This window comes from Cherax quadricarinatus, chromosome 59 (genome assembly GCF_038502225.1).
Source record: "Cherax quadricarinatus isolate ZL_2023a chromosome 59, ASM3850222v1, whole genome shotgun sequence".
Taxonomy (NCBI): Eukaryota; Metazoa; Arthropoda; class Malacostraca; order Decapoda; family Parastacidae; genus Cherax; species Cherax quadricarinatus.
Window position 1 is genome coordinate 9,171,814 of NC_091350.1, and position 27,510 is coordinate 9,199,323.

Consider the following 27,510-nt stretch of genomic DNA (forward strand, 5'->3'; position numbering starts at 1 on the left):
CTCAAGGGTTTCCATGGGGACCCAAGGGTTTCCAGAGGGGACCCAAGGGTTTCCAGAGGGGAACCCCAAGGGTTTCCAAGGACAGGAAGAAATCAGGAGGGAACGCTGAATGAGGAGGGAACGCTGAACCCGTACGGGGCATACGGTTCACAGGGGAAAGGGGGAGAAAAATGGGAGGTAACCCACTTTGATCCAACGTGGAGTGCAACTCCGAATTCCTGGTATCAAGAGCCCCACCACCAGCATCAAGGGTAACCCTTCGTAAAAATATAAGATTTACGAGTTGTCATTCCCCTAAGCATAATCTGAGGTAAGAAAACAAGATAGGATAATATACTTTATTTGCTATAGCTGTTAAGGCACAGAATGGTATGGTGGTTCTTGGTTAGGTTTCACCTTCTCTGTGGAACACACATCGTGGAAAAATAGATTTTTGACAAAATCGTAGACATGGTACATGATTTGCCCTAGTGAGGTATTTGCATGTGTGGACAGTGAAATAGAATTGTGACAGGCCTTGTATTCACTTCAGTAAACTAATTTAAATGTGCCTCAATTATCAACAATACATCCTGATTAGAAAAATGATATATATGCTTGTCATTGCCGGGTACAGTATACCCGGTTATACGAGACGATCACTAGTTCTAGTATACCTCTCTAGGGCTAATGACAAAAACTAGCTGATACCTGAACGTTACGATTTACAGGAGGAAATCGGAAGGACAACTGATTCCGATGACCTTATCTCTGAGGGTCAACCGGATGAGTGAGACGTGTGCAACACATGCCAATAAAAGTACCCAAGTACTACACGTGTCTCACTCATCTACCTGTTGGTATTGTACAACATTAATAAAATGATCAACTGAATAAAGGTGAAATTTACTACAAAGGACAAGTTGAAGAGTCAAGTAAGAAATGCAGCTAGAGATACGAGTATTGTTATAATGTGGAACAACTGTACACAGTTATACTGAATAAGTGAAAGGTGATATTAATCAGTGTTTTACAACAGTTAACAACCATAAGGTTATAATGAACACACGAACATGATAGCGAAGAGAACATTAACAAACTAGTGATGATAATCAAATGAATAAGCAAAGAAAGAAATGAACAAACATGTTCTATAGATACTCTACTTAATGTTGAAATTAATGGACAAGGTACAGTAATAATGAATGTGGAACACTGACTAAAAATAGTAAGAATGATGACTCTAGGATGGCTATATAGGCCTGCAGGCCACCAACAGCCTGGTTGACCAAGCAGTCCACAATGAAGTTGTGACCTATTTTTTCTCCCAAAAAAAAGACCCCCTCCACATGACCTGTCCATAACCCCCAATCCCCCACCACTCTTCACCCCCTCACCCCCCCACACAGAAAACGTCATACCAAAAAAAAAAAAAAAAGTTTCTGAGTGGTGGCCATCCAGGAAATCCAGGGCAGCAAGAAAGAAAGGAGACCATCAACGAACCCTCGAAACTGGTTACAGGTGTATGTCAGTAGTACATATACTTGTCATGTATACTAGCTATGTATATACCCCACACTGATGACCAACATAACACAGAACAAATCACAGTATACCAGGGCTGGGCTGCAAGAGAACAGCTCTCGAAACCTGTCAGAGATATATCAAAGATATCAAAGGTATAGTACCATCACTAGCTATGATACGTTCTAAAACTCTGAAGATGTTTATGAGATTGTGAAATGATAAGCTAATTAACATGTAGCATAATGATAACTTAAAAAATGAAGAAATACTGTAGGTAACTTGTACTAAATAAAATGCATGGAATGTTCACCTGCACTGTGTAGGCTTTAAGGTCCATCCATCTCAGTAAAGCAGTGTACTTTGTTCAGAATTTCTAAACATAAACAAGAACATTAACTAATTTTATCACATGAAACATGTTTTTTTGGATAAAGATTAGATATAACTCATCTATAACCAGTATTGTTGATTTCAGTTTTGTCTCTGTAATACAATATTTAAAATTAATATTGGATTGTCAGCTTTCTAGGATGATGACATTCATTTACACAAAGGTAATATACATATTAGAGAGAAACAACTGAGTATTGTGGTCACCTCTCTTATAATACTCCTCAGTGCAGGAGGCCCCACTTTACAGTGCTTCACTTTACAGAATTTCACTAATGCAGCAGTTTTCAGTTATACCCATTCTCAGAGCTGGCCTTAGGAGGTGCAGGGCCCAATTGGGAACAATTTTGGTGGGCCCCAAGTATGGAAAGCAATCAAACTGTGCGCTTAAAAAATGCATGCGAGTTAATAGACCAAACAGATGTAAGCTATATTTTAATATAAAATTGCATAATTGTAAGCCTACAAGAAACAAAATTTGTATATCACCTCTGAAAAGTACATAGTCACAATACCACTTGCTCTAGTGACTGTGAAATCATTTATTAAAAATATTAATTTATTTTTGTTCAGAATTTAAGTGCACTGTTGGAAACAAATTATCTTTTTCAGACTTCTAAAAATCACTTAACATTTATAAACTATAAATGTGTTATATTATTCCTTTTATTAGGAGAAAGTTATTTTTTCTTGCTTTTTTCTCTGCAGTCTTTTAGAATTTTGTCGAAGTTTATACTCCTGCTACACTCTAGCATGGGGGCCAATTGGGAGCAGTCGGTCCAATCAGCTTAAGGCCGGCCCTGCCCATTCATTTATTTAGACTTCCTACAATAAATATATTCACCACTCACTATAAGCTAAGGAGAAAAATATTTTAAGGTAAGTAATGTATGTACCGTATATGCATTTTTTAGGCCTAGCTCTATTGTTCACTTAATATATGATAGTGTAAACATGTTATTAGGCTCTTATATGCATTTGAAGGTGAAAAAAAAAAGGGAAGGGGGGGCCGCACCCGCCCGCAGCTATGTTTCACTTTACAGCAGTAGCCACGAATCTAACCTGCTGTATAAGTGGGGCCTGGGAACCTAACCTGCTGTATAAGTGGGGCCCCAGGAACCTAACCTGCTATATAAGTGGAGCCCAGGAGCCTAATTTGCTGTATAAGCAGGACATGGCAACCTAATCTGCTGTATAAGTGGGGCCCACCTTCACAGGCATACCTCACAAATACAGCAGGCTAGGATCCTTAGAGTGAATCACAGCCTTTTTTTCACTTGCCCGTGCATATAAAAGCCTAAAAACATGTTTACACTATTATTTATTAAGAGTGCAATAGCAATAGGCTTAAAAAAAATTGTGGAAAAGTAAAAATAATAAAAAAATGCTATAATACTGTACAGTATTGGTAACTTTAAAATATTTTTGTCTTTTGCTTATGGTGAAGGCTGTTGAATAGTAGGCCTACTTGCTGTTATATGGTAGGCCTACTTGCTGTTGAATAGTAGGCCTACTTGCTGTTGAACAGTAGACCTACCTGCTGTTGAATGGTAGATCTACTTGCTGTTGAGTGGTAGGCCTACTCATTGCTGAATGGTAGGCCTACTTGCTGTTGAATGGTAGGCCTACTTGCTACTGAAGGTTTCAGCTGATGTGTACATCACCACTGCAAACCTTAAGAGCAAGGCAGGCACAAAAAATAATAAACATGAATATGTATACAGTGGACCCCCGGTTAACGAACTTTTTTCATTCCAGTAGTATGTTCAGGTGCCAGTACTGACCGAATTTTTTCCCATAAGGAATATTGTGAAGTAGATTAGTCCATTTCAGACCCCCAAACATACACGTACAAACGCACTTACATAATTGGTCGCATTCGGAGGTAATCGTTATGCGGGGGTCCACTGTACTTGAAAAGCAAAGTGCTGTATTAGTTAAGCACCTTAAAGCGAGGTACTCCTGTACAGCGCGCATTTTCATAACTGCGACTGAACAAGTGCACCCAAAGCTGATTAGCCCAAGGCAGTGGTACACTGGTAGTGGTACACTGGTAGTGGTACACTGGTAGTGGTACAATGGTAGTGGTACATAGTGCACAGTATTCAATTTTCATACCTTTTTCAATTACATTCATGGAAAACTTTGCACTATATAGAGGAGCTTTATAGGAGAGCTGACTCCTATAAAAAAAAAAAGTTTAATACACTGCTGTTAGCAGTCTTGTACTTTTTATAAGTCTCTGACATCTCACCTCTTACTGTTGTAATGGTAATGAAGTATAAAGCAAATGTCACAGGATACTAAATGGATAAGCCTCTTGATAATAAAAATAATATCATTATCCCATTTTTCACTAGAATGGGGTTGGGAGCCACATGCGTGGTGAAGATAGAGGAGTAATTAAGTTGAGATCAGAGTGACCATAGTGAGTGGAACTTGAGGCACTGTTGCTGTATGACCATTATGGGTTTAGCGCTTGGTTATGATTATCATAATAATAACTGAGGTATCGTCAACTCATGATTCATTCACCGTATCATGGCTAGTAGCAAAAAATCAGAGGGAAAAATAAGGAGCAATTACCAGTGCAAAACATCAGAAATGAAAACAGACCATGTGAGTGTTCGAGTACCAAAACAAACTTTATAATTTTCTCAAGCATTGAATTCTGAACCTTCGGTGCTCAGCAATAGAATAAAAAAAAAATAATAAAAATTGTTAAGGATACAAAACACGCTGAAATCGAAGCTTCTCACTCAACACAACCTTCAACACTGACTACTATCACTAGGCATTGCTACAACCCCACTGCACCATCTAAATTGCAATGTACTGAATGATGGTAACCTCTGAATCTTTTTTTCTGTACATTTTTAGTTAGGAAAAGAGAAACTTAACTGCTCTTGATTGATGTGATTTTGAACTGATTTGACTGCTTAAATTGAATGCTAGAAAAAGTATAAATATTTTTGTATACTGACAGGCTTTGTATTCCAGCTTATAGTGAAGTTATTTACAGACTGTAACCAAAGTATACCCTTACTAGGTATACTCCAGGTAAGAAACAAGTGTCATTCATACTGGGTTGAATACAAAATTAATGTACTTGAGTTACACTGAACTTCCAACATGATAAGCACAGCATAATCACCACCGAGGTGTTACATAATGTCAGACGTTGGGTCATGAAGAAGCGAGATATTTGGGTCCATTTCCTGCTTGGCTCTGACCGCAGCCTCACGAACCTCAGAAGTATGAAGGTCTGTGGCATTGCTCCAGAGAGGGCACCTTTGAGAAAAATTAATAATTAAAGAAATTCTTCCTAATGGATTTCTGTGCCCCGTGACATTATTTTTTTCTTTAAAAATTTCCATCAAATAACAAAGAATTTCTGTCCCCCCTTGTTGCCAAATTTCCACTTAATAATAAAGAATTTCTAGGCCCCTATTTTACATATTTCCACCTAATAACAAAGCTTTGCATGTCTTAAACCACAGACACCCCAAAATTTGAGTGATGTATAATATCTGTAAATTAGTTACATTTTTACTGAAAATCAGTTCAAAGACAGCTTTGAGTACTCACAGTTTTCTTGGATTTCATTCAAAATAGACTCTTTAACCAGTTTAGAGCAATATTTAAGGATATATATGGCAAAACTTTAATTATTCAGACAAGTGAATTTTCTATTTATCTATACTTTCAAGATTCACATTCAGCACAGGAACCTAACCTGTGAATTAAGAGGTTATATAGTACAGCAGATCATCAATCTGGTGACTGGATATATGACATCCAACATTATTTAGCAGTCTGGTTCAATCTAATAACTAAAAACATAATACTAGAAATTAATGTGAAAAAAAGGGGGGGGGAGATAAATTGATTTTCAAATAATCCAGCCTCTCTCCCTCCTCCCAAAATAGCTGGATAATTGATGATCCATATTTTTGTCACCGCATAACATTAATACTCCAAGATATAGAGCAAATTAAGTAATGCATCAAGATATTTTTCTTTCTAAGATGCAAGAACACTCAAAAGAAATTTTTTTAAAATTAATAAATATAATTTCTTTCAATGTCAAAAATTTAATTCCAGACATAAGTACATGGTGCTGCATGCATTACATTTTGTTGCAGGCTTTTACAGTGATTAATAATAATAATAATAATAATAATAATAATAATAATAATAATAATAATAATAAAAATGGAGTTAGTGCTGATCAAAGTGTTTCTTCTTTTTTGGGTGACTCTGCCTCAGTGGGAAATGGCCAATGTATTAAAAAATAACATAATAATAATAATAATAATAATAATAATAATATAATAATAATAATAATACCTTGGTTTGTTGAAAAAAAAGTGATGATAATAATAATAATACATGTAATAAGTTTTAAAACACCATTTTTTTGCAATGAATTAGTGTTGTTGATAAAGTGATCCAACACTGATGGTTCTGACGGAGACACACACAGTGCTATTGTTGGCATCATGAGACATCTCCGAGACGGGTGTACAAACTGCCCTTTTTTCTTCCAGATGTAATAATTGTAACATTGAATTTTTATTGTGTCTTGATTTAAAAAAAAAAAAACTTATAAAGTCAACCTTAAAAAAATAGTCTAATTATTTGTTGTTAAGTATGTGGGGGCAGTACTTTTTTTTTCCAAGGGTTTGAACCACCTGATGTTTGAACCTGGCAATGTTACTGTGTTGAAGACACTGAGGGACAATGTTACTGTTGGAGTTACCTATTTCTTTGTTGATGACACTGAGAAACAATATTACTGTTGGAGTTACCTGTTACTGTGGTGTAGACACTAAGGAACAAATAATAAAAGAAGTGCCTTACTTGTTTGAAGCCACTTGCTCTCGTTCAAAGTGGTTGTAGTCGTTACTGATGAGTGACTTACACAGGTAACACATGACGGCCCCGCACGGACACGTCATCCTGTTACATCCAGCTTCTATGATAAATCGCTTTTTGCAATTTGGACATTCCCTGCAATATACAAATTTTTCTTTTTTTCAATTTGATTCAGTGAAATACAAAAAAGATCAATCATTTCCTTGTTAATAACATAATAGTATACCATATATATGCTCAGGGATACATACTGGATATGCTATATGACAAGATTAATTTGAAAACTAACTATAAATAACAATGCTGTAATAGATTAAATGTATTTTCTATACAGCTTAAGAGTTAATATCAATTATGATACTTTTTTTTTTTTTTTTTTTTCAACAAGTCGGTCGTCTCCCACCGAGGCAGGGTGACCCAAAAAAAAAGAAAGAAAATCCCCAAAAAGAAAATACTTTCATCATCATTCAACACTTTCACCACACACACACATTATCACTGCTTTTGCAGAGGTGCTCAGAATACAACAGTTTAGAAGCATATATGTATAGAGATACACAACATATCCCTCCAAACTGCCAATATCCCAAACCCCTCCTTTAAAGTGCAGGCATTGTACTTCCCATTTCCAGGACTCAAGTCCGACTATATGAAAATAACCGGTTTCCCTGAATCCCTTCACTAAATATTACCCTGCTCACACTCCTGTAAGTTTATATTGAGGATCAAATCACCCCCTACCTGATCATTGCTTCTGCCATGCGATTCTCTATTTCAGTCCGTGCATCTTTCTGATCTGTTTTTTCTATTTCATTACACCGGTATGGGATGTGCGATGCCTCTTTGCATAACCTGAAAAGATAGTTTTGACACTGTTTTTCAAATTAATATAGCAAGTTATATTCATAAGGAAAATTTTAAGGGGTGCCTTTAACAGTTGACCCAAGCAAACTCAAACTCGATTCTTTAATACTGTACACAAATAACCTGCGTATAGGAGAAACTTATACTTGGACCATTAACCAGTTGTGACTACCTTCTCCAGCACTCATCTCTCTACCTTCTCCAACACTCACCTCTCTACCTTCTCCAACACTTGCCTCTCTACCTTCTCCAACACTCATCCCTTTTTCTACCTTCTCTCCTACCTCTTTCTGTCTTCTCTTCAACATTCACCCCTCTACCTTCTCTCCAACACTCACAACTCTCCCTTCTCTCCAATATGCACCTCTCTCTCTCTCTCCAACACTCGCCTCTCTCTCTTCTCTCCAACATTCAACTCTCTCTCTTCTCTCCCACACTCAACTCTCTCCCTTCTCTTCAACACTCACCTCTCTTCCTTCTTTCCAACACTCCCCTCTCTCTTTTTTCCAACACTTACCACTCTCTCCCTTCTCTCCAACACTCACCCTTCTCTTCCTCCTCTCCAACACTCACTCACCTACCCTCCTCCCTCCAACACCTACCAAATCTTCAATGCCTAACTCTTTCCGGTGTTCTCCGAAAATTTAGAAAAGCTGAAGATGTGTACACAAGAATGAAGCTGAAATTAACTGAAGAAGAGTATGGGAGGTCACACTGATTTTCCTAAAAACTTGATTTCTGTTATTCTGGTAGAAGTACCTTTATTTGGGCTTAATAATGCCAAAAACTACTGTAGAATTAATTTCTGTACTTAATTACACCTTTAGTAGTAGACCCTACTAGCAAAATTCCTTCAGATATTTGGCACTAAATATATACTTCTTGTGCAACACTTTGGTAACTTTATTGTGGAAACATTTTGCCAACCAGTGGCTTCCTTAGTCAGGTACAGAGAAGAAAGGTTGAAGATCAGAAGGGGTTTGAGGTAATCATTCCCTCAGCCTGAAGCCAATGACTTCAGTCCATCAATCTTGAAGGACTGATTACATCGACACCAGGTTGAGGGACTGAATACCTCAAACTCCTGATCTTCAACCATTCTTTTCTGCATCGGACTGAGGAAGCCACTGGTTGACAAAAAGTTTTCACAATAAAGATACCCAAGTGTTGCACAAGTGTCAAATTCATCATCTTGTCGGTTCTCTGAACCATATATCTACTTAAAAGTATCTTAACTATAGGATTCTTCCTCCACTCACTGAAGACATCATCCTACCTGCAGGACTCCTTCAGGCACTCAGGATTGAGACACTCAAGTACTTTGTTCTCCTGGTCGGGCATGATGATCATGAAATTACAGAATGGGCAGGACTCTAGGTTTTCGATGCCAGCAGCTCGTATTTCATCTTGCTGCTTTCTTTCTTGAAGTTTTTCAAACACCACAGGTTCCATCACTCTCTTGAGTGTCCTCCATGAGAACTCTGACTCACAGTATCCATTCATGCATTTAAATCTGGTATTTCCTTGGCCTATCTGTGCTGCTACATGCCTGCCGATGGATGACATGTCAGATGAAAATCCCGAGGACCAGTATGGTTCATGTGGCTAAATTCATTAAATATATAAGCAATATTATTATTATTATTACCAAATAAATTAGTCTGCTAAGCAAACTACATAAGTAATAAATGACTTCTGTAATTTACTTAGCAAACTAATGTCAAGGTCCAGTTCCTGGACCCATTTTGTGAGTCTGTAAATCTTTTGACTGCCCACAGGATGGGTATGGGGTGCACAACAAAGCTATCTTTCAAATTTACATAAAATGTTACAAGACTAAGTAAAACAGTGTAAACTTAAAAGACAGGATTTTCATAACAATGTATAACTGGAGAGGGTTTTGGGGGTCAACACCTATCGATTTTTTTTTTAACACGTCGGCAGTCTCCCACCAAGGCAGGGTGACCTCTATTTCAATCAGTAATTGCTATTTACAATATATTCCGAAAATCATGACTGAATTCTTTTAATAATTTTCAAAGTGGGTCAGTTTAAGTCTTTTTCCCCTACTGCCTATATTAAGAAAAAATCACATTATAACATCATGCATTATAAGCACTAAACAACTGTATTTAAATTATATTATTATTATTTTTTTGTTTTGTTTTCAGTGCTTCCTCCATAGACCCCCTTCAATGGGTTAACCTGGTGCTGGTGAAGGGCTCCTGATTCCCTTCCTTGGATTAAAAACCTCATTACATGCCAATCCTGGGGGGCACTGTATGACCCAAACAGGTTTAGAGCTTCTCCTAAAATATATAGTAATCCATCTTCAGCTAGTTACCCAGTACATTATATACAGTAAGCACTACTGTAAAGCTCCTCTATAAAGTAAAATTTTTCAGAAATTCATAAAAAATTGAATGGCATGTTGTACTATGAAGATAGTTCCATGCGCTATAAAACTTGGGAAGTAGTACAGTACTTTTTCAATCATATTTTCAAAAAAACATATCACTACATAGAATATGTTTATAAGAGCTGACCACAGCTGGGCTGTGGTCGCTCTTATACTTATACCAATGCAAGAACCACAGCCGGGATGTGGTTCTTACGTCAGTTTACATGCGGCCAACAGTAACAGCCTGGTTGATTAAACCCTGATCCACCACGAGGCCTGGTCTCAGACCAGGCCATGGGGGCATTGACCCCCGAAACCCTCTCCAGGTATTACTTTTCAACACTTGCCAGCTAAAATTAAATGGTGCATTTGAATAAAAAACTAAGCCCTTACTTCCTGATACAGTCAATGCAGAACTTGTGGAAGTTGTAATAAGCATTGCAGGTAGCCATATTCTTCTCCAGTACCGATTCTTCATAACATATAGTGCACTCATGGAGTTCATTGGCTGCTGCATCCTGAGGAGAACCAGGAGGTACACTGCTCAGGAGGTCCACAAGTTACAAACGTGTTAAAAACATCTGCACTTTACAGTGACTTTTGATTTACAACAGTAGCCTGGAATCTAACCTGCTGTATAAGCATGGCCCTCCTGTACATTAGTTTGTACTATACAATTACACCTTGTTAATATAGTGTTTGCTAAATTTAGTGCTTTGCTAACATGATGCTCTTTCATTATATTCATGTTTATTATTTTCAGTGCTTGCCTTGCTCTTAAGATGGTTTTTAGCAATTTTAAATTTTTTTTAATATACATATTATTTTTACTTTTGCATCATTTTTTAGGCTTAGTGTTACTGAACACTTAATAAATGATAGTGTAAACATATTTTTAGTTTTTTTATATCCAATGGCAAGTGAAAAATATGGCTGTGATATGGTATAAAATTTAATTATGGATACAGTACCATACTTTCTGTAGTTACAGGAGCAGAGCTCAGCTCATTATGTCACATCTTTCTTTGCTACCTAAGTTACAGTAAGCAATCTTATAAAGCTCCTTCATACAGTTTTTGTAAATGTTACTGAAAAAGTACATCCAAAATAGAATAGTGAATGAAAAGAATATCATTGTCCAGGCTGTGATGGATATGTGGGTCAGCAGATTATCAGCAGCAACAGCCTGGTTGATCTGGCAAGCACCAGACGAGCCTGGCCTACAGCTGGGCTCTGGGAGTAGAAAAGCTCAGAACCCATCAAAGTTATATATATGCTATTCAAATTTGGAGGCAATTTTTCAACTGTATGATGTAGGGCGAAATGACAGTAGTTTGTTGGATTATGTATTGGTAGATAAAAGACTGTTGAGTAGACTTCAGGATGTACATGTTTATAGAGGGGCCACAGATATATCAGATCACTTTCTAGTTGTAGCTACACTGAGAGTAAAAGGTAGATGGGATACAAGGAGAATAGAAGCATCAGGGAAGAGAGAGGTGAAGGTTTATAAACTAAAAGAGGAGGCAGTTAGGGTAAGATATAAACAGCTATTGGAGGATAGATGGGCTAATGAGAGCATAGGCAATGGGGTCGAAGCGAGGAGAAGGCTGGAGGCAGTGGAGATGTCATATCTGAGGGCAATGTGTGGTGTGAATATAATGCAGAGAATTCGTAGTTTGGAAGTTAGGAGGAGGTGCGGGATTACCAAAACTGTTGTCCAGAGGGCTGAGGAAGGGTTGTTGAGGTGGTTCGGACATGTAGAGAGAATGGAGCGAAACAGAATAACTTCAAGAGTGTATCAGTCTGTAGTGGAAGGAAGGCGGGGTAGGGGTCGGCCTAGGAAAGGTTGGAGGGAGGGGGTAAAGGAGGTTTTGTGTGCGAGGGGTTTGGACTTCCAGCAGGCATGCGTGAGCGTGTTTGATAGGAGTGAATGGAGACAAATGGTTTTTAATACTTGACGTGCTGTTGGAGTGTGAGCAAAGTAACATTTATGAAGGGATTCACAAGGAAACCGGCAGGCCGGACTTGAGTCCTGGAGATGGGAAGTACAGTGCCTGCACTCTGAAGGAAGGGTGTTAATGTTGCAGATTAAAAACTGTAGTGTAAAGCACCCTTCTGCCAAGACAGTGATGGAGTAAATGATGATGAAAGTTTTTCTTTTTCGGGCCACCCTGCCTTGGTGGGAATCGGCCAGTGTGATAATAATAAAAAAAAAAAAAATTTCAAGAAATCACACTATTCAGAGGGGTTTTATAAGAGAGTTTACTGTTTAAAATTAATAATTAACAGTGGTTGTAGCCTTTATTATCTCTCTTGTAAGTGATTCCATTGTCTTTACTATAGTTTGAAAAGAGCTTTTTAGTGAACTTTCAACACTTCTTGTTATACAAACTATCTGTAGATATTAAGAAATCCTTGCCTGGTGGTTAACACTCTCGCTTCACACGGTGAGGGCCTGGGTTCGATTCCCAGGAAGAGTAGAAACATTGGACGTGTTTCTTTCCACCTGTTGTCTATGTTCCCCATCAGTAAAATGGGTACCTGGGTGTTAGTCGACTGGTGTGGGTCGCATCCTGGGACACTGACCTAAGGAGGCCTGGTCACAGACCGGGCCGCGGGGGCGTTGACCCCCGGAACTCTCTCCAGGTCCAGGTAATACAAACTATCAGTACATATTAAAAAGTCTATCTCAATACTCCTGTTCTACATATTGTCAGTAAGTATTAAGAAATAATTTTCTTTAATTTTTTTTTAGGTTGTCATGCCTTCTGTTATCCATGTTATCAGCCAAAGACATGTTCAATGCTTTCAGCCTTCCTCTGTAAATCATGTTCATCTCTGGGAACCATTTTGTCATTTATCTCTGAAAATTTCCTAGCTTTTTTACATGTTTCTTATGAGCAGAGACCATACCATCACTATATTTAAATTTTGGTCTAATATCTGTTGATATTTCTCGCTGTTTCATTTATGTGATCTTCTAGTGATATTTCTTCCTCTCGGGCCTTTCTCTCTCATTGTCATTTTTATGACTTATCTAACATGGGTTCTTTGCATCATCTATAAACATGTTCAAACAGTTTTTGTTCCTTGTGGAAACTTGTTATATAGATGAGAAACATTATAGGGTAAGCAGCACTCCTTGCAACACCTCACTTACTACATATGGGGTAGTGACTCCAAAACCATTAGGAGGCAGTTAACAGATAGTCTCTGACTAACTCTGCTCGCTCACTGCTTGACCCAGTGCACTCTCTGCCCTCCATGCTTAATTCTTAACTACAGGTGGCTAATACCTGCAGTGCATAAACCATTTAGTAAACAGAGCAAATTTTCATAGTACAGTCTGATCATAAATGCTCAATTAGGAGGAACTAAACCCTCATTTAACACAAGAGATTTATAATGAGATGTACACACGATGCAGTTGCTAACATTTGCCACACTTCACTGGCTGTGTTTGCCTACCCCAGTGTCTGAATAGTTAAAATGCATTTTTTTTAACCACATCTGCCATTTCTCATTAAGATAAGGTGAACCAAAAAAGAAGATACATTCACTATCACTCATTCAATAGTCATCTTGCCAGAGGTTTGCAGACATCACAATTTAAATGGCCTCCCACACTGCAATATTCCCACTTATCCTTCATGTTGCTATCACCATACTTACCACCTCCAGAACTCAAAATAGTATGAAATAAATGCAACAAGTGCACTGAAATAAATGCACATACAGTAGGGCCCCCGTATCTGCACGGGATACATTCCAAGGACCTGCTGCGGATACTGAAACCATGGCTAGTAGCAAACCCTATATATAAGTCCTGTACATACCTATTATAAAGTTTAATTGATAAATTATGCACAAGAAGTGGAGAATTATCACTTTTCACTGATGGGAAGCACTTCACAGCTTCTCTTAGTTTTGAAAAACTGCCAGCTTCTCTATGTTTGTGCTTTGGGGCCATTTTTATGCAAATTAAGAGGTATTTTTGGGCTACAGTAAATCAAGTATCACTGAAATGGCAGATACTGAATCAGTGGATATGGGGGGGATGTTCTACTGTAATATGCACTGCTAAAATATCAAAATACAGTGGTACCTTGGGATACGAACTTAATTTGTTCCAGAAGACTGTTCGAGTGCCAATACCAAACGAATTTGCTCCCAAAAGGAATAATTTAAATCAGATTAATCCATTTCAGACCCCCAAAAATACACTTACATAAATACACTTACATAACTGTTCAAGTTTTCAGCTCTTTGTACCCCGAGGTACAACTGTACTGTACAATTCATATTTCATGGAATAAAAATCAAAATACAGTGGACCCTCGAGTTCAGAACCGCTCCCAACATGACCAATTATGTAAGTGTTTTGTTGTGGGTCTGAAACAGATTAATCTAACTTACATTATTCGCGATGAGAAGAAATTTGTTCGGTAACAGCACTTGAATAGCCATCTGGAACGAAACAAGTTCTAAACTTGAGGGTCCACTGTAATCAGAAAAAATATTAAGCATGTTTTAATTAATTATGTGCACTGCATTAGTGTGCCTTAGGCAGACCTGCTCAGGATCCAGCAGAGTCTCAGGGATCTCCATGGCGGTTGACGTGGAAGGTATCTGAGCAACAATTGTCTGTCTCTGTTGCTTGAGGTACCCAGACATCCTGGGTTCGGTGGATTTTTTCTGCAGTAGATCCTCCACCAGCTGTTCAAAGTTCTCTTCTGCTCCACTAATTTCAATGCACCTGCCAGGTAAGGGGGCTAAAGATGTGATTGAAATGAGAAGGAAATGTCAAAGGTCTGCAGATTTCTGAAGATGTGGCATAATGAGAGTTAGTGACTCAAAATGTGACTCCCAGCATAATGTAAAAGAAGTTGCTAATATAAATAAATGTATAGTTTGTGTGACTGAAATCTAAATTATTATTATTATTATACTCCTCTTGTGTTCATAAGAAATTGTTAATCCCACTGGAATTTCACAGGTGAATTTTATAAAGGTGTTCAGTACAATATGGTGCTTTATATTAATCAAGAACACATTTACATATATTAGAAGCTATCGATCAAAAAACAAAGTATTAATTTACAGTTAGACCCCTGAATCCTCGGGGGATACGTTCCAAGGACCTGCTGTGGATAGTAGCAAACCCTATAAAGTGTAGCCTCAGCTTATGAACGTAATCCGTTCCATGACCTTGTTCGTATCCTGATTTGTTCGTATGCTGAGTCAATTTTCCTCATTTAAATTAATTGAAAAGCCATTAATCCGTTCTGGTGGAATTCTTGCTCTCAAAGGCAGGAAAAATACACTTCAATATGCAGTGGACCCTCGAGTTTCAGCAGCCTCGACTTTCATGAAATTCGACCTTCGGCGAGTTTTTTTTGGCAAAATTTGGCCTCGAGTTTCGTGATTAGACTCGTGTTTCGGCGACCATCCAGTACCCGTCCGCCCGTCACCGCGCACACCAAGCCAGTCTCCCACGCCATTCACGCTCAGTGTGCCATTGTTTACCAACACGTGACCATCACCCCGCGGGTTCATACAATACATTTCATAATAATCCATTGTTTTTTGTGCTTGCAACTGCTAAATAAGTCATCATGGACCCAAGGAAAGCTAGTGTAAGAACTTTGGTAAATAAAGTGAGGAACATGATCCAGAGGGATTTTGAAGGGTTTGAGGCAGACCCTGTCCCTGCCGACCCTCTGCCTGTTGTGGAAGGTGTTGTGGCATTGGGCAAGTCCATGGGGTTGGAAGTGAGTGACGGGGATGTGGAAGAGTTGGTGGAGGACCACAGGGAAGAGCTAACCACTGACGAACTGCAAGAGCTTCGACTGGAACAGCATCAGATCACAGCCGAGGAACTTGCTTCAGAGGAGGAGGAAGAGGGAGTGGATGAGGTGCCTTCTTCAAATATTAAGGAGATTTGTGCCAAGTGGAATGAGTTGCAAAGTTTGTTGAAAAGTATCACCCTGACCAAGCTGAAACAAGCCATATCTGCAACATGTACAATGACAGTGTTGTGTCCCACTTCAGGAAAATCTTAAAGAAACGCCAGAAAAAGACCTCTCTGGACAGATATTTTGTGCGACAGGGGTCCAGTGACTCTCAAGTTGTTCCCAGTGGCATTAAAAGAAGAAGGGAAGTAACCCCAGATAAGGACTTGCTACCTAAAGTCCTAATGGAAGGAGATTCTCCTTCCAAACAATAGTGAACACCTTCCTCCTATCCCCTCTTCCCATCTTCCATCCACCCAGAAGTCTTCAGTAAAGGTAAGTGAAATGTTATTATTATTTTTTATATGCATGTACTTGATTTCTCATTGATTTCAGTATATAAATCCTGGATAGGGGGATAAGTCTGTTGAGTGTACCTGGTAAAGTGTATGGTAGAGTTATAATTGAAAGAATTAAGAGTAAGACGGAGAATAGGATAGCAGATGAACAAGGAGGCTTTAGGAAAGGTAGGGGGTGTGTGGACCAGGTGTTTACAGTGAAACATATAAGTGAACAGTATTTAGATAAGGCTAAAGAGGTCTTTGTGGCATTTATGGATTTGGAAAAGGCGTATGACAGGGTGGATAGGGGGGCAATGTGGCAGATGTTGCAAGTGTATGGTGTAGGAGGTAGGTTACTGAAAGCAGTGAAGAGTTTTTACGAGGATAGTGAGGCTCAAGTTAGAGTATGTAGAAAAGAGGGAAATTTTTTCCCAGTAAAAGTAGGCCTTAGACAAGTATGTGTGATGTCACCGTGGTTGTTTAATATATTTATAGATGGGGTTGTAAGAGAAGTAAATGCGAGGGTCTTGGCAAGAGGCGTGGAGTTAAAAGATAAAGAATCACACACAGGGTGGGAGTTGTCACAGCTGCTCTTTGCTGATGACACTGTGCTCTTGGGAGATTCTGAAGAGAAGCTGCAGAGATTGGTGGATGAATTTGGTAGGGTGTGCAAAAGAAGAAAATTAAAGGTGAATACAGGAAAGAGTAAGGTTATGAGGATAACAAAAAGATTAGGTGATGAAAGATTGAATATCAGATTGGAGGGAGAGAGTATGGAGGAGGTGAACGTATTCAGATATTTGGGAGTGGACGTGTCAGCGGATGGGTCTATGAAAGATGAGGTGAATCATAGAATTGATGAGGGAAAAAGAGTGAGTGGTGCACTTAGGAGTCTGTGGAGACAGAGAACTTTGTCCTTGGAGGCAAAGAGGGGAATGTATGAGAGTATAGTTTTACCAACGCTCTTATATGGGTGTGAAGCATGGGTGATGAATGTTGCAGCGAGGAGAAGGCTGGAGGCAGTGGAGATGTCATGTCTGAGGGCAATGTGTGGTGTGAATATAATGCAGAGAATTCGTAGTTTGGAAGTTAGGAGGAGGTGCGGGATTACCAAAACTGTTGTCCAGAGGGCTGAGGAAGGGTTGTTGAGGTGGTTCGGACATGTAGAGAGAATGGAGCGAAACAGAATAACTTCAAGAGTGTATCAGTCTGTAGTGGAAGGAAGGCAGGGTAGGGGTCGGCCTAGGAAGGGTTTGAGGGAGGGGGTAAAGGAGGTTTTGTGTGCGAGGGGCTTGGACTTCCAGCAGGCATGCGTGAGCGTGTTTGATAGGAGTGAATGGAGACAAATGGTTTTTAATACTTGACGTGCTGTTGGAGTGTGAGCAAAGTAACATTTATGAAGGGATTCAGGGAAACCGGCAGGCCGGACTTGAGTCCTGGAGATGGGAAGTACAGTGCCTGCACTCTGAAGGAGGGGTGTTAATGTTGCAGTTTAAAAACTGTAGTGTAAAGCACCCTTCTGGCAAGACAGTGATGGAGTGAATGATGGTGAAAGTTTTTCTTTTTCGGGCCACCCTGCCTTGGTGGGAATCGGCCAGTGTGATAAAAAAAAAAAAAAAAAAAAAAAAAAAATCCTGGAACGGATTAATTTTATTTCCATTATTTCTTATGGGGAAAATAGTTTCGAGTTTCGTGAAATTTCGACTTTCGGCAGGCTCTCTGGAACGGATTAATCACGAAACTCGGGGGTCCACTGTAATATCAATTCTACGGTTTATTTATCTATCACAATTGATCTAATATGACATTTGTAGTATATTGTTTATTATTATATGATATATACTCTAGAATGAATAAAATATTTCATTACATATATTTATTTATTTATTTATTTAATGTCTTTGCATACAGTACACTGAGATTGTGTATATACAATAGTGGGTTGCAATGCAAAGAGAGCCTCTATTATGCCTAGGCATTATGGGCCAACTTAACATTATTGGCTTACTGACTACTTAATACTAAGGAGTAGTATATCATAGTTGTACAGTAGGAAAGTAATTATTTCATAGTTGTACAGTAGAATATTAATTATAAATGAATCAAAATTTGTATAATACAAAGATATACATATTTTTATTCTAAAATGCTTTTTGTGAAAACAATGATTCAATTATATTCCTGTCAACAATGGATAAAAGGTTCAATGTAATTGTTTCAGTTATGATGTGGGAGTACATAGGTGAGTAAATGTGTACTGAATATTTAGCATTTAGTCTAGGGTGATTAAGTGGCTTTTGAGAAGTCTTAAATTGATTTTCAGACTGGGTTACTTTAATATCTTCTGGTAATGAATTCCATATTTTGGGGCCCTTTATGTGCAGAGTTTTTACACAGTGTGATATGGGCACAAGGTATATCAAAAAGAGATCTGCGTCTTGTGTTGTGGTCATGTGTCCTGTTTAGGTTGGTGAGGAGAAGTTTGAGTGGAGGGTTTATATTTGCGTATATTGTTCTGTGTATGTAGTAGGCACATGAATAAGTATGGATGTTCTTAATGTTAAGCAGATTCAGACTTTTGAAAATTGGTGGAGTATGCTGGCGGGAGTGGGAATTTGTTATCATTCTTACTGCTGCCTTTTGCTGGGTTATTAGGGGTTTTAGGTGATTTGACATTGTTGATCCCCATGCACAAATTCCATATGTACGATAAGGGTATATGAGTGAATGGTACAGTGGCAGGAGAGCTGATTGTGGAACGTAATACCTTATCTTTGATAGTATGCCTACAGTCTTGGAGATTTTCTTGGTGATTTGTTGTATGTGTGTCTGGAATTTAAGGCTACTGTCAAGGTGGATACCTAGGAATTTTCCCTCTGTGAGTCTTGTGACTGATGATCCATTTAGCGTAATGTTAATTGGATCATTTGCAGCTTTGTTTCCAAACTGAATGAAATAGATTTTATCAGTGTTCAGGGTAAGTTTGGAAGTCATCATCCAGGCAGATATTTTCTGTAATTTAGCACTGACTGTGTTTGCTAGTATGACTGCATTTGGGTGGAAAAATACATATGTAGTGTCATCTGCAAATAATATGGGCTTGAGTAGCTGTGATGCATTCGGTAGATCATTGATGTAGATGAGAAAGAGGGGTGGTCCAAGGACGCTTCCTTGTGGGACTCCTACTGTGATTGGTTAGGTGGAGGAGTTTGCATCATTTGCATACACATACAGTGGACCCCCACACACCGTTGGCATCACATAACGTTAAATCCGCATACCGATACATTTTATCGCTAAGATTTTGCCTCGCATACCGCTAAAAAACCCACTCAACACTATTCGTCCGAGACGCGTCTAATGAGCCAGCCTCACATGTTCCGCCGGTGGCATTGTTTACAAGCCAGCCTCCGCGGTAGCATCCAAGCATACAATCGTAACATTTCGTATTATTACAGCGTTTTTGGTGATTTTATCTGCAAAATAAGTGACCATGGGCCCCAAGAAAGCTTCTAGTGCTAACCCTGTGGTAAAAAGGGTGAGAAATATTATCGAAATACTGTGGTACCATGGTCAACTGCTGCTGCTGCTGCTGCTGCTGTAGCACTGTCAGCTGCTGCTGCTGCTGCTGTACCACTGTCAGCTGCTGCTGCTGCTGTACCACCGTCAGCTGCTGCTGCTGCTGTAGTACCGTCTGCTGCTGCTGTAGTACCGTCTGCTGCTGCTGTAGCATCGTCTGCTGCTGCTGTAGCACTGTCAGCTCCTGCTGCTGCACTGTCAGCTGCTGCTGCACTGTCAGCTGCTGCTGCACTGTCAGCTGCTGCTGCTGCTGTAGCACTGTCAGCTGCTGCTGCTGCTGTAGCACTCAGCTGCTGCTGCTGTACCACCGTCAGCTGCTGCTGCTGCTGTACCACCGTCAGCTGCTGCTGCTGCTGCTGTAGTACCGTCTGCTGCTGCTGTAGCATCATCTGCTGCTGCTGTAGCGCTGTCAGCTGCTGCTGCTGCACTGTCAGCTGCTGCTGCTGCTGTAGCACTGTCAGCTGCTGCACTGTCAGCTGCTGCTGCTGCTGTAGCACTGTCAGCTGCTGCTGCTGCTGTAGCACCGTCAGCTGCTGCTGCTGTTGTACCACCGTCAGCTGCTGCTGCTGCTGCTGTAGTACCGTCTACTGCTGCTGTAGCATCATCTGCTACTGCTGTAGCATCGTCTGCTGCTGCTGTAGCACTGTCAGCTGCTGCTGCTGTAGCACTGTCAGCTCCTGCTGCTGCTGCTGCTGTAGCACTGTCAGCTGCTGCTGCTGCTGCTGTACCACTGTCAGCTGCTGCTGCTGCTGTACCACCGTCAGCTGCTGCTGCTGCTGTAGTACCGTCTGCTGCTGCTGTAGTACCGTCTGCTGCTGCTGTAGCATCGTCTGCTGCTGCTGTAGCACTGTCAGCTGCTGCTGCTGCACTGTCAGCTGCTGCTGCACTGTCAGCTGCTGCTGCTGCTGTAGCACTGTCAGCTGCTGCTGCTGCTGTAGCACTGTCAGCTGCTGCTGCTGTACCACCGTCAGCTGCTGCTGCTGCTGTACCACCGTCAGCTGCTGCTGCTGCTGCTGTAGTACAGTCTGCTGCTGCTGTAGCATCATCTGCTGCTGCTGTAGCGCTGTCAGCTGCTGCTGCTGCACTGTCAGCTGCTGCTGCTGCTGTAGCACTGTCAGCTGCTGCTGCTGCTGTAGCACTGTCAGCTGCTGCTGCTGCTGTAGCACCGTCAGCTGCTGCTGCTGTTGTACCACCGTCAGCTGCTGCTGCTGCTGCTGTAGTACCGTCTACTGCTGCTGTAGCATCGTCTGCTACTGCTGTAGCATCGTCTGCTGCTGCTGTAGCACTGTCAGCTGCTGCTGCTGTAGCACTGTCAGCTCCTGCTGCTGCTGCTGCTGTAGCACTGTCAGCTGCTGCTGCTGCTGTAGCACTGTCAGCTGCTGCTGCTGCTGCAGCACCACCATCAGCTGCTGCTGCTGCTGCTGTACCACCGTCAGCTGCTGCTGCTGCTGCTGCTGCTGTAGTACCATCTGCTGCTGCTGTAGCATCGTCTGCTACTGCTGTAGCATCGTCTGCTGCTGCTGTAGCACTGTCAGCTGCTGCTGCTGTAGCACTGTCAGCTCCTGCTGCTGCTGTAGCACTGTCAGCTGCTGCTGCTGCTGTAGCACTGTCAGCTGCTGCTGCTGCTGTAGCACTGTCAGCTGCTGCTGCTGCTGCTGCTGCAGCACCGTCAGCTGCTGCTGCACCACCATCAGCTGCTGCTGCAGTACCGTCTGCTGCTGCTGTAGCATCGTCTGCTGCTGCTGTAGCACTGTCAGCTGCTGCTGCTGTTGCACTGTCAGCTGCTGCTGCTGCTGTAGCACTGTCAGCTGCTGCTGCTGCTGTAGCACTGTCAGCTGCTGCTGCTGCTGTACCACCGTCAGCTGCTGCTGCTGCTGTAGTACCGTCTGCTGCTGCTGTAGTACCGTCTGCTGCTGCTGCTGTAGTACCGTCTGCTGCTGCTGTAGCATCGTCTGCTGCTGCTGTAGCACTGTCAGCTGCTGCTGCTGTTGCTGCTGCTGTAGCACTGTCAGCTGCTGCTGCTGCTGTAGCACCGTTGTTGGTGTGGCTTATTGAGAATACCAAGAAACAATTAACCCCAGAGGGTTAGCCACCCAGGATAACCCAAAGAAGTCAGTGTCATCGAAGACTGTCTAACTTATTTCCATTGGGGTCCTTAATCTTGTCTCCCAGGATGCAACCCACACCAGTCGACTAACGCCCAGGTGAACAGGGAAAAACACCTTGAACTAGTGCTCATATTGGTGAATTTAAAGCCAGCAAAGGTTGGTTTGAGAGATTTAAGAATCGTAGTAGCATACACAGTGTGATAAGGCCTGTTCTGGAAGAAAATGCCAAACAGGACCTACAGTACTCAGGAGGAAAAGGCACTCCCAGGACACAGTGTCTCATCAGTCATTGCTGCATCTTCAATAAAGGTAAGTGTCATTTATTCTTCATTTAGTAGAGTAGTACATGCACAATATATACTGTGCATGTACTACTCTACTATTGTGCATGTATCCTTCTCTTTGTGTGTAGGAAAATGTATATTTCATGTGGTAAATTTTTTTTTTTCATACTTTTGGGTGTCTTGCACGGATTAATTTGATTTCCATTATTTCTTATGGGGAAAATTCATTTGCATAACGATAATTTCGCATAACAATGAGCTCTCAGGAACGGATTAATATCGTTATGCGGGGGTCCACTGTATTGAGTTCTGTTACTAAGGTATGACTTTAGGTAGTTGAGGGAGTGGCCTCTGATACCATAGTGCATTAATTTGGAGTACAGTAGTTCATGGTCGACTGTATCGAAAGCTTTACGTAAATCAATGAAAATGCCCAGCGGGACTTCTTTCTTTTCAAGTGCGGTATATATTAGTTCTAGCATGTGTATGATAGCGTCATTTGTGCTTTTATTATTCCTGAATCCAAACTGACAAGGGTTTAATATGTAGTGGTGCTGGCAGCAGAGGAGAGTCTATTGTTTGGAGACAGGACAAAATATGATGCTAATATCAACTCTATGGCTTATTTATCTATCACAATTGATCTAATATGACATAATAAACAATATACTTAAATAATATAGAAACCTGATATATACTCTAGAATGACTATGTCATTATGTGACAAGTGGAGGTGGCCATAACTACTCCCACACTGTTGTGGTATTCACTGCCATCTAGTGATGGCCTTTCGAAGCTGTCACATATAAGTGAACAGTATTTAGATAAGGCTAAAGAGGTCTTTGTGGCATTTATGGATTTGGAAAAGGCGTATGACAGGGTGGATAGGGGGGCAATGTGGCAGATGTTGCAAGTGTATGGTGTAGGAGGTAGGTTACTGAAAGCAGTGAAGAGTTTTTACGAGGATAGTGAGGCTCAAGTTAGAGTATGTAGAAAAGAGGGAAATTTTTTCCCAGTAAAAGTAGGCCTTAGACAAGGATGTGTGATGTCACCGTGGTTGTTTAATATATTTATAGATGGGGTTGTAAGAGAAGTAAATGCGAGGGTCTTGGCAAGAGGCGTGGAGTTAAAAGATAAAGAATCACACACAGGGTGGGAGTTGTCACAGCTGCTCTTTGCTGATGACACTGTGCTCTTGGGAGATTCTGAAGAGAAGCTGCAGAGATTGGTGGATGAATTTGGTAGGGTGTGCAAAAGAAGAAAATTAAAGGTGAATACAGGAAAGAGTAAGGTTATGAGGATAACAAAAAGATTAGGTGATGAAAGATTGAATATCAGATTGGAGGGAGAGAGTATGGAGGAGGTGAACGTATTCAGATATTTGGGAGTGGACGTGTCAGCGGATGGGTCTATGAAAGATGAGGTGAATCATAGAATTGATGAGGGAAAAAGAGTGAGTGGTGCACTTAGGAGTCTGTGGAGACAGAGAACTTTGTCCTTGGAGGCAAAGAGGGGAATGTATGAGAGTATAGTTTTACCAACGCTCTTATATGGGTGTGAAGCATGGGTGATGAATGTTGCAGCGAGGAGAAGGCTGGAGGCAGTGGAGATGTCATGTCTGAGGGCAATGTGTGGTGTGAACATAATGCAGAGAATTCGTAGTTTGGAAGTTAGGAGGAGGTGCGGGATTACCAAAACTGTTGTCCAGAGGGCTGAGGAAGGGTTGTTGAGGTGGTTCGGACATGTAGAGAGAATGGAGCGAAACAGAATAACTTCAAGAGTGTATCAGTCTGTAGTGGAAGGAAGGCGGGGTAGGGGTCGGCCTAGGAAGGGTTGGAGGGAGGGGGTAAAGGAGGTTTTGTGTGCGAGGGGCTTGGACTTCCAGCAGGCATGCGTGAGCGTGTTTGATAGGAGTGAATGGAGACAAATGGTTTTTAATACTTGACGTGCTGTTGGAGTGTGAGCAAAGTAACATTTATGAAGGGATTCAGGGAAACCGGCAGGCCGGACTTGAGTCCTGGAGATGGGAAGTACAGTGCCTGCACTCTGAAGGAGGGGTGTTAATGTTGCAGTTTAAAAACTGTAGTGTAAAGCACCCTTCTGGCAAGACAGTGATGGAGTGAATGATGGTGAAAGTTTTTCTTTTTCGGGCCACCCTGCCTTGGTGGGAATCGGCCAGTGTGATAATAATAAAATAAAAAAAAATATAGTACATTGTTATTATATTATTATTATATGTATTATTATTATTATTATTATATTATATTATTATTATTATTACAATGGGGAAGCACTTATGTGGTGGGGGATGGAAGGTATTCAAGCTTAATTTAGGGAACTGGAACACAGATCCAATTTCCTAGACCAAGAGCCCCTCACCAGGTATGTACTACTACTACTAATAATAATTATTATAATAATTACTGTAATAATAATAATAATACAATATAATAGTAGTAGTAATAATAACAGTAAGGAGAAACTTCAAAAGGCTGCCAGTAGTTGGCACCACTATCAGCAAAACATTGGTAACCACTACTTTTCACCTCTCTAGACTTAAGTAGTCTATAAGTATTAGGTTGTCTGCCCAAAATGCCTCGGCATGATAGTGACTTTCTTTGCTCCAATCATATTATGATATGTAAAACACACACTGTAACCTTTGCAAAGAAATAAATATTTCATTTATTTATTTAAAGAGCTTCCCTTGAGGGGAAAGTTCGCATCCTGAAATTTCATTCGTATCCAGAAGCAAAAAATAGACCGAACGACGGTTCATATCCTGAAAAGTTCGCATGGTGGGGCGTTCGTAAGCTGAGGTTCCACTGTACATAAGTCCTATATATACCTATTATAAAGCTTAATTGATAAATTATGCACAATAAATGGAGAATTATCACTTTTTCACTGATGGGAAGCACTTCACAGCTTCTTTTAGGCTTTGAAGAACTGCCAGATTTTCTGCTTTTGTGCTTTGGGGCCATTATTATGCAAAATTAAGAAGTATTTTTGGGCTACAGTAAACTGTGGATAACTGAAACCAGATACCGAATCAGTGGATACTGGGATTTTACTGTATTTCTTACAATGCAATATTCTTTGAATTTTCTTCAAAAAATTTTAATTTACAAAATACCATATAAAGATTTTCCAACACAGTGGAGATGTAATTTCACAATGACCACACCAATTGTAATTGCTTCATATTCGTATGCAAGCACTAAATACGAAGGAATTACTAACAATTCAAAACATTTGGGTACTCACCTCTCCTCCAGGTAGCCAGGCTCTGCATCAGGGAACATATTGACAAGAGCGGCCAGGTGTGCCGCTACTCTGTCCTCCTCCATTTCTTCGTGTTCTTCTGTCTCCTCAGACAGCTCACGTGCCAACTGTTCGTCACCTACTGTGTCAATATTCTTAACGAGTGTCTCCTCTTCTGCCAGCAACTGTGCCATCAACTCGTCATTCACTGTGTCCTCACCTGATGCCCCTGCTATTGCAGTTGCCATTTTTATATTTAATCCCCCTGCTGGGTCAATTGCAATATTTACACCCGATGCTCCTGCTATCTCAGATGCATTATTTATACCTGCAATACTAGCTGCACCACTGGAATCCATTACTTCAGCTTCCTGGAATACTATGCCAAAGTTTTGTCCCTGTTCTGCCTTATCTTGAACCTGTACAAATGGTCCAAAAATATTTTTGAGCACTGGATACACAGGCTGATTATATTGTTCAGGAACTCCAGAAGCATTTTCTGCCTGAAGAAACTCCTCATGATCTTCCTCTGGATCATCAAACTCTTCAGGATCTTCCTCTGGATCATCAAACTCTTCAGGATCTTCCTCTGAATCATCATCATTCTGGAACTGCTCTCCTGGATCATCCTGGACATGAGGAATTTCCTCTAAATCATCTTGTGCAAGAAGCTGCCCCTCTGGATTTTCCTGGACCTGAGGATATTCCCTTGCTTCATCATGGGCATGAGGATAATTCCCTAAATTATCTAGGACTTGTGGATGATGCTCAGGATCATCTTGATTCTGTAGATGCTGTCCGGGATCACCCTGATTCTGTGGATGCTGCCCAGGATAATCCTGGCCCTGTGGATAGTCACCTGGATCATTTCGGTACTGCAGGCGTAGGTCTTCATGGTCATTTAGGTTTTGTTGTAGGTGGTTGTGGTGCTGTTCCTGGTTAGTCTGATAACTGAGTAGCTGTGCCTCATTGTGGTCCTGTAACCACAAGAGACTCTGCATCAGACCCTCTGCATCTTCATCTGTTTCACAGATATCCAGCTGAGCCTTCAAGCTCTCCCTGTCTACACCACTAACAACAGCACAAACAAATTCCAATTTCTCCCTGCACCACTTGTCTCTCTCATTGTCCAGTGGCACAAGCCCAGCCATCCTGCAAGTAGAAAGATACTGTAAGTAACAAATCCACAGGTAGGTTTTACACAGCTATAGGCCTTCTAGTCTCAGTAGACCATCATTACTCAAGAGGAATCAGAATTAATAACTGAGGTAAGAAAAAGGAAGTGCACATCACTGCTTGTTCTTACTTAATTATCCATTACGATCCCTCTTAAACTTAAAACTGTGTCCAATGTACTAGTATGCAACTGACAGCTATGTGTCCAGTGTACTAGTATGCAATAGACGACTATGTGTCCATTGTACTAGTATGCACAATAATCTGTACCTTCAGATCTGTCCCCTGCCAATATTTTTGACCTCATGACAAGGTTGGAAAGACTGGGCATGCTTCCTTACACCTGCTGCCCCTGTTCACCTAGCAGTAAGAAGGTACCTGGGTGTTAGCTGACTGGTGTGGGTCTTCTATAATCTTTTCTTACATTTGAAAAAATCTAAGGGCAGGAAGGTCCACACAGTGCATCATGGTTAACTAGTTTGGCCTACACTAGTAGGCCTAACTAACATAAGTAAAGAATTAAACCAGGAGCTCTTGTTCCACAACCACCAGCTTTCCTACCAGCAAACAGGTTGTGCAGGTGGCACAGCCTATTTGCTGGTAGGGAATTTTTATACCGGAAATGCCACGGTTCAAGGATTAAATGACAGTTGCAGATGATGGTCTCTTGGCAGCAAAAGACCTAGAACTGTTATAATAATACTAATAATATTTATTTCTACCAGTACATGATACAACTTATACAGATGATAGCTGACATCAATG

At 40.7% G+C, this 27,510-nt stretch overlaps 1 protein-coding gene across 2 annotated transcripts in view; it reads right to left on the reverse strand.

Moving 5' to 3' along the window:
• Positions 1-326: 326 nt before the first annotated feature.
• Positions 327-27,510, reverse strand: part of LOC128698795 (uncharacterized) — a 49,254-nt gene continuing 22,070 nt past the window's right edge. For both annotated transcript variants that reach the window (XM_053791187.2, XM_053791186.2), the window contains 7 exons: positions 25,573-26,721; positions 14,615-14,798; positions 10,433-10,557; positions 8,915-9,187; positions 7,516-7,626; positions 6,760-6,909; positions 327-5,187 (listed from right to left, as the gene is read on the reverse strand). In XM_053791187.2, the coding sequence (XP_053647162.2) occupies positions 5,061-5,187; positions 6,760-6,909; positions 7,516-7,626; positions 8,915-9,187; positions 10,433-10,557; positions 14,615-14,798; positions 25,573-26,720 (2,118 nt within the window). In that variant the 5' untranslated portion in view covers position 26,721 and the 3' untranslated portion in view covers positions 327-5,060. The remainder of the gene's footprint in view (positions 5,188-6,759; positions 6,910-7,515; positions 7,627-8,914; positions 9,188-10,432; positions 10,558-14,614; positions 14,799-25,572; positions 26,722-27,510) is intronic.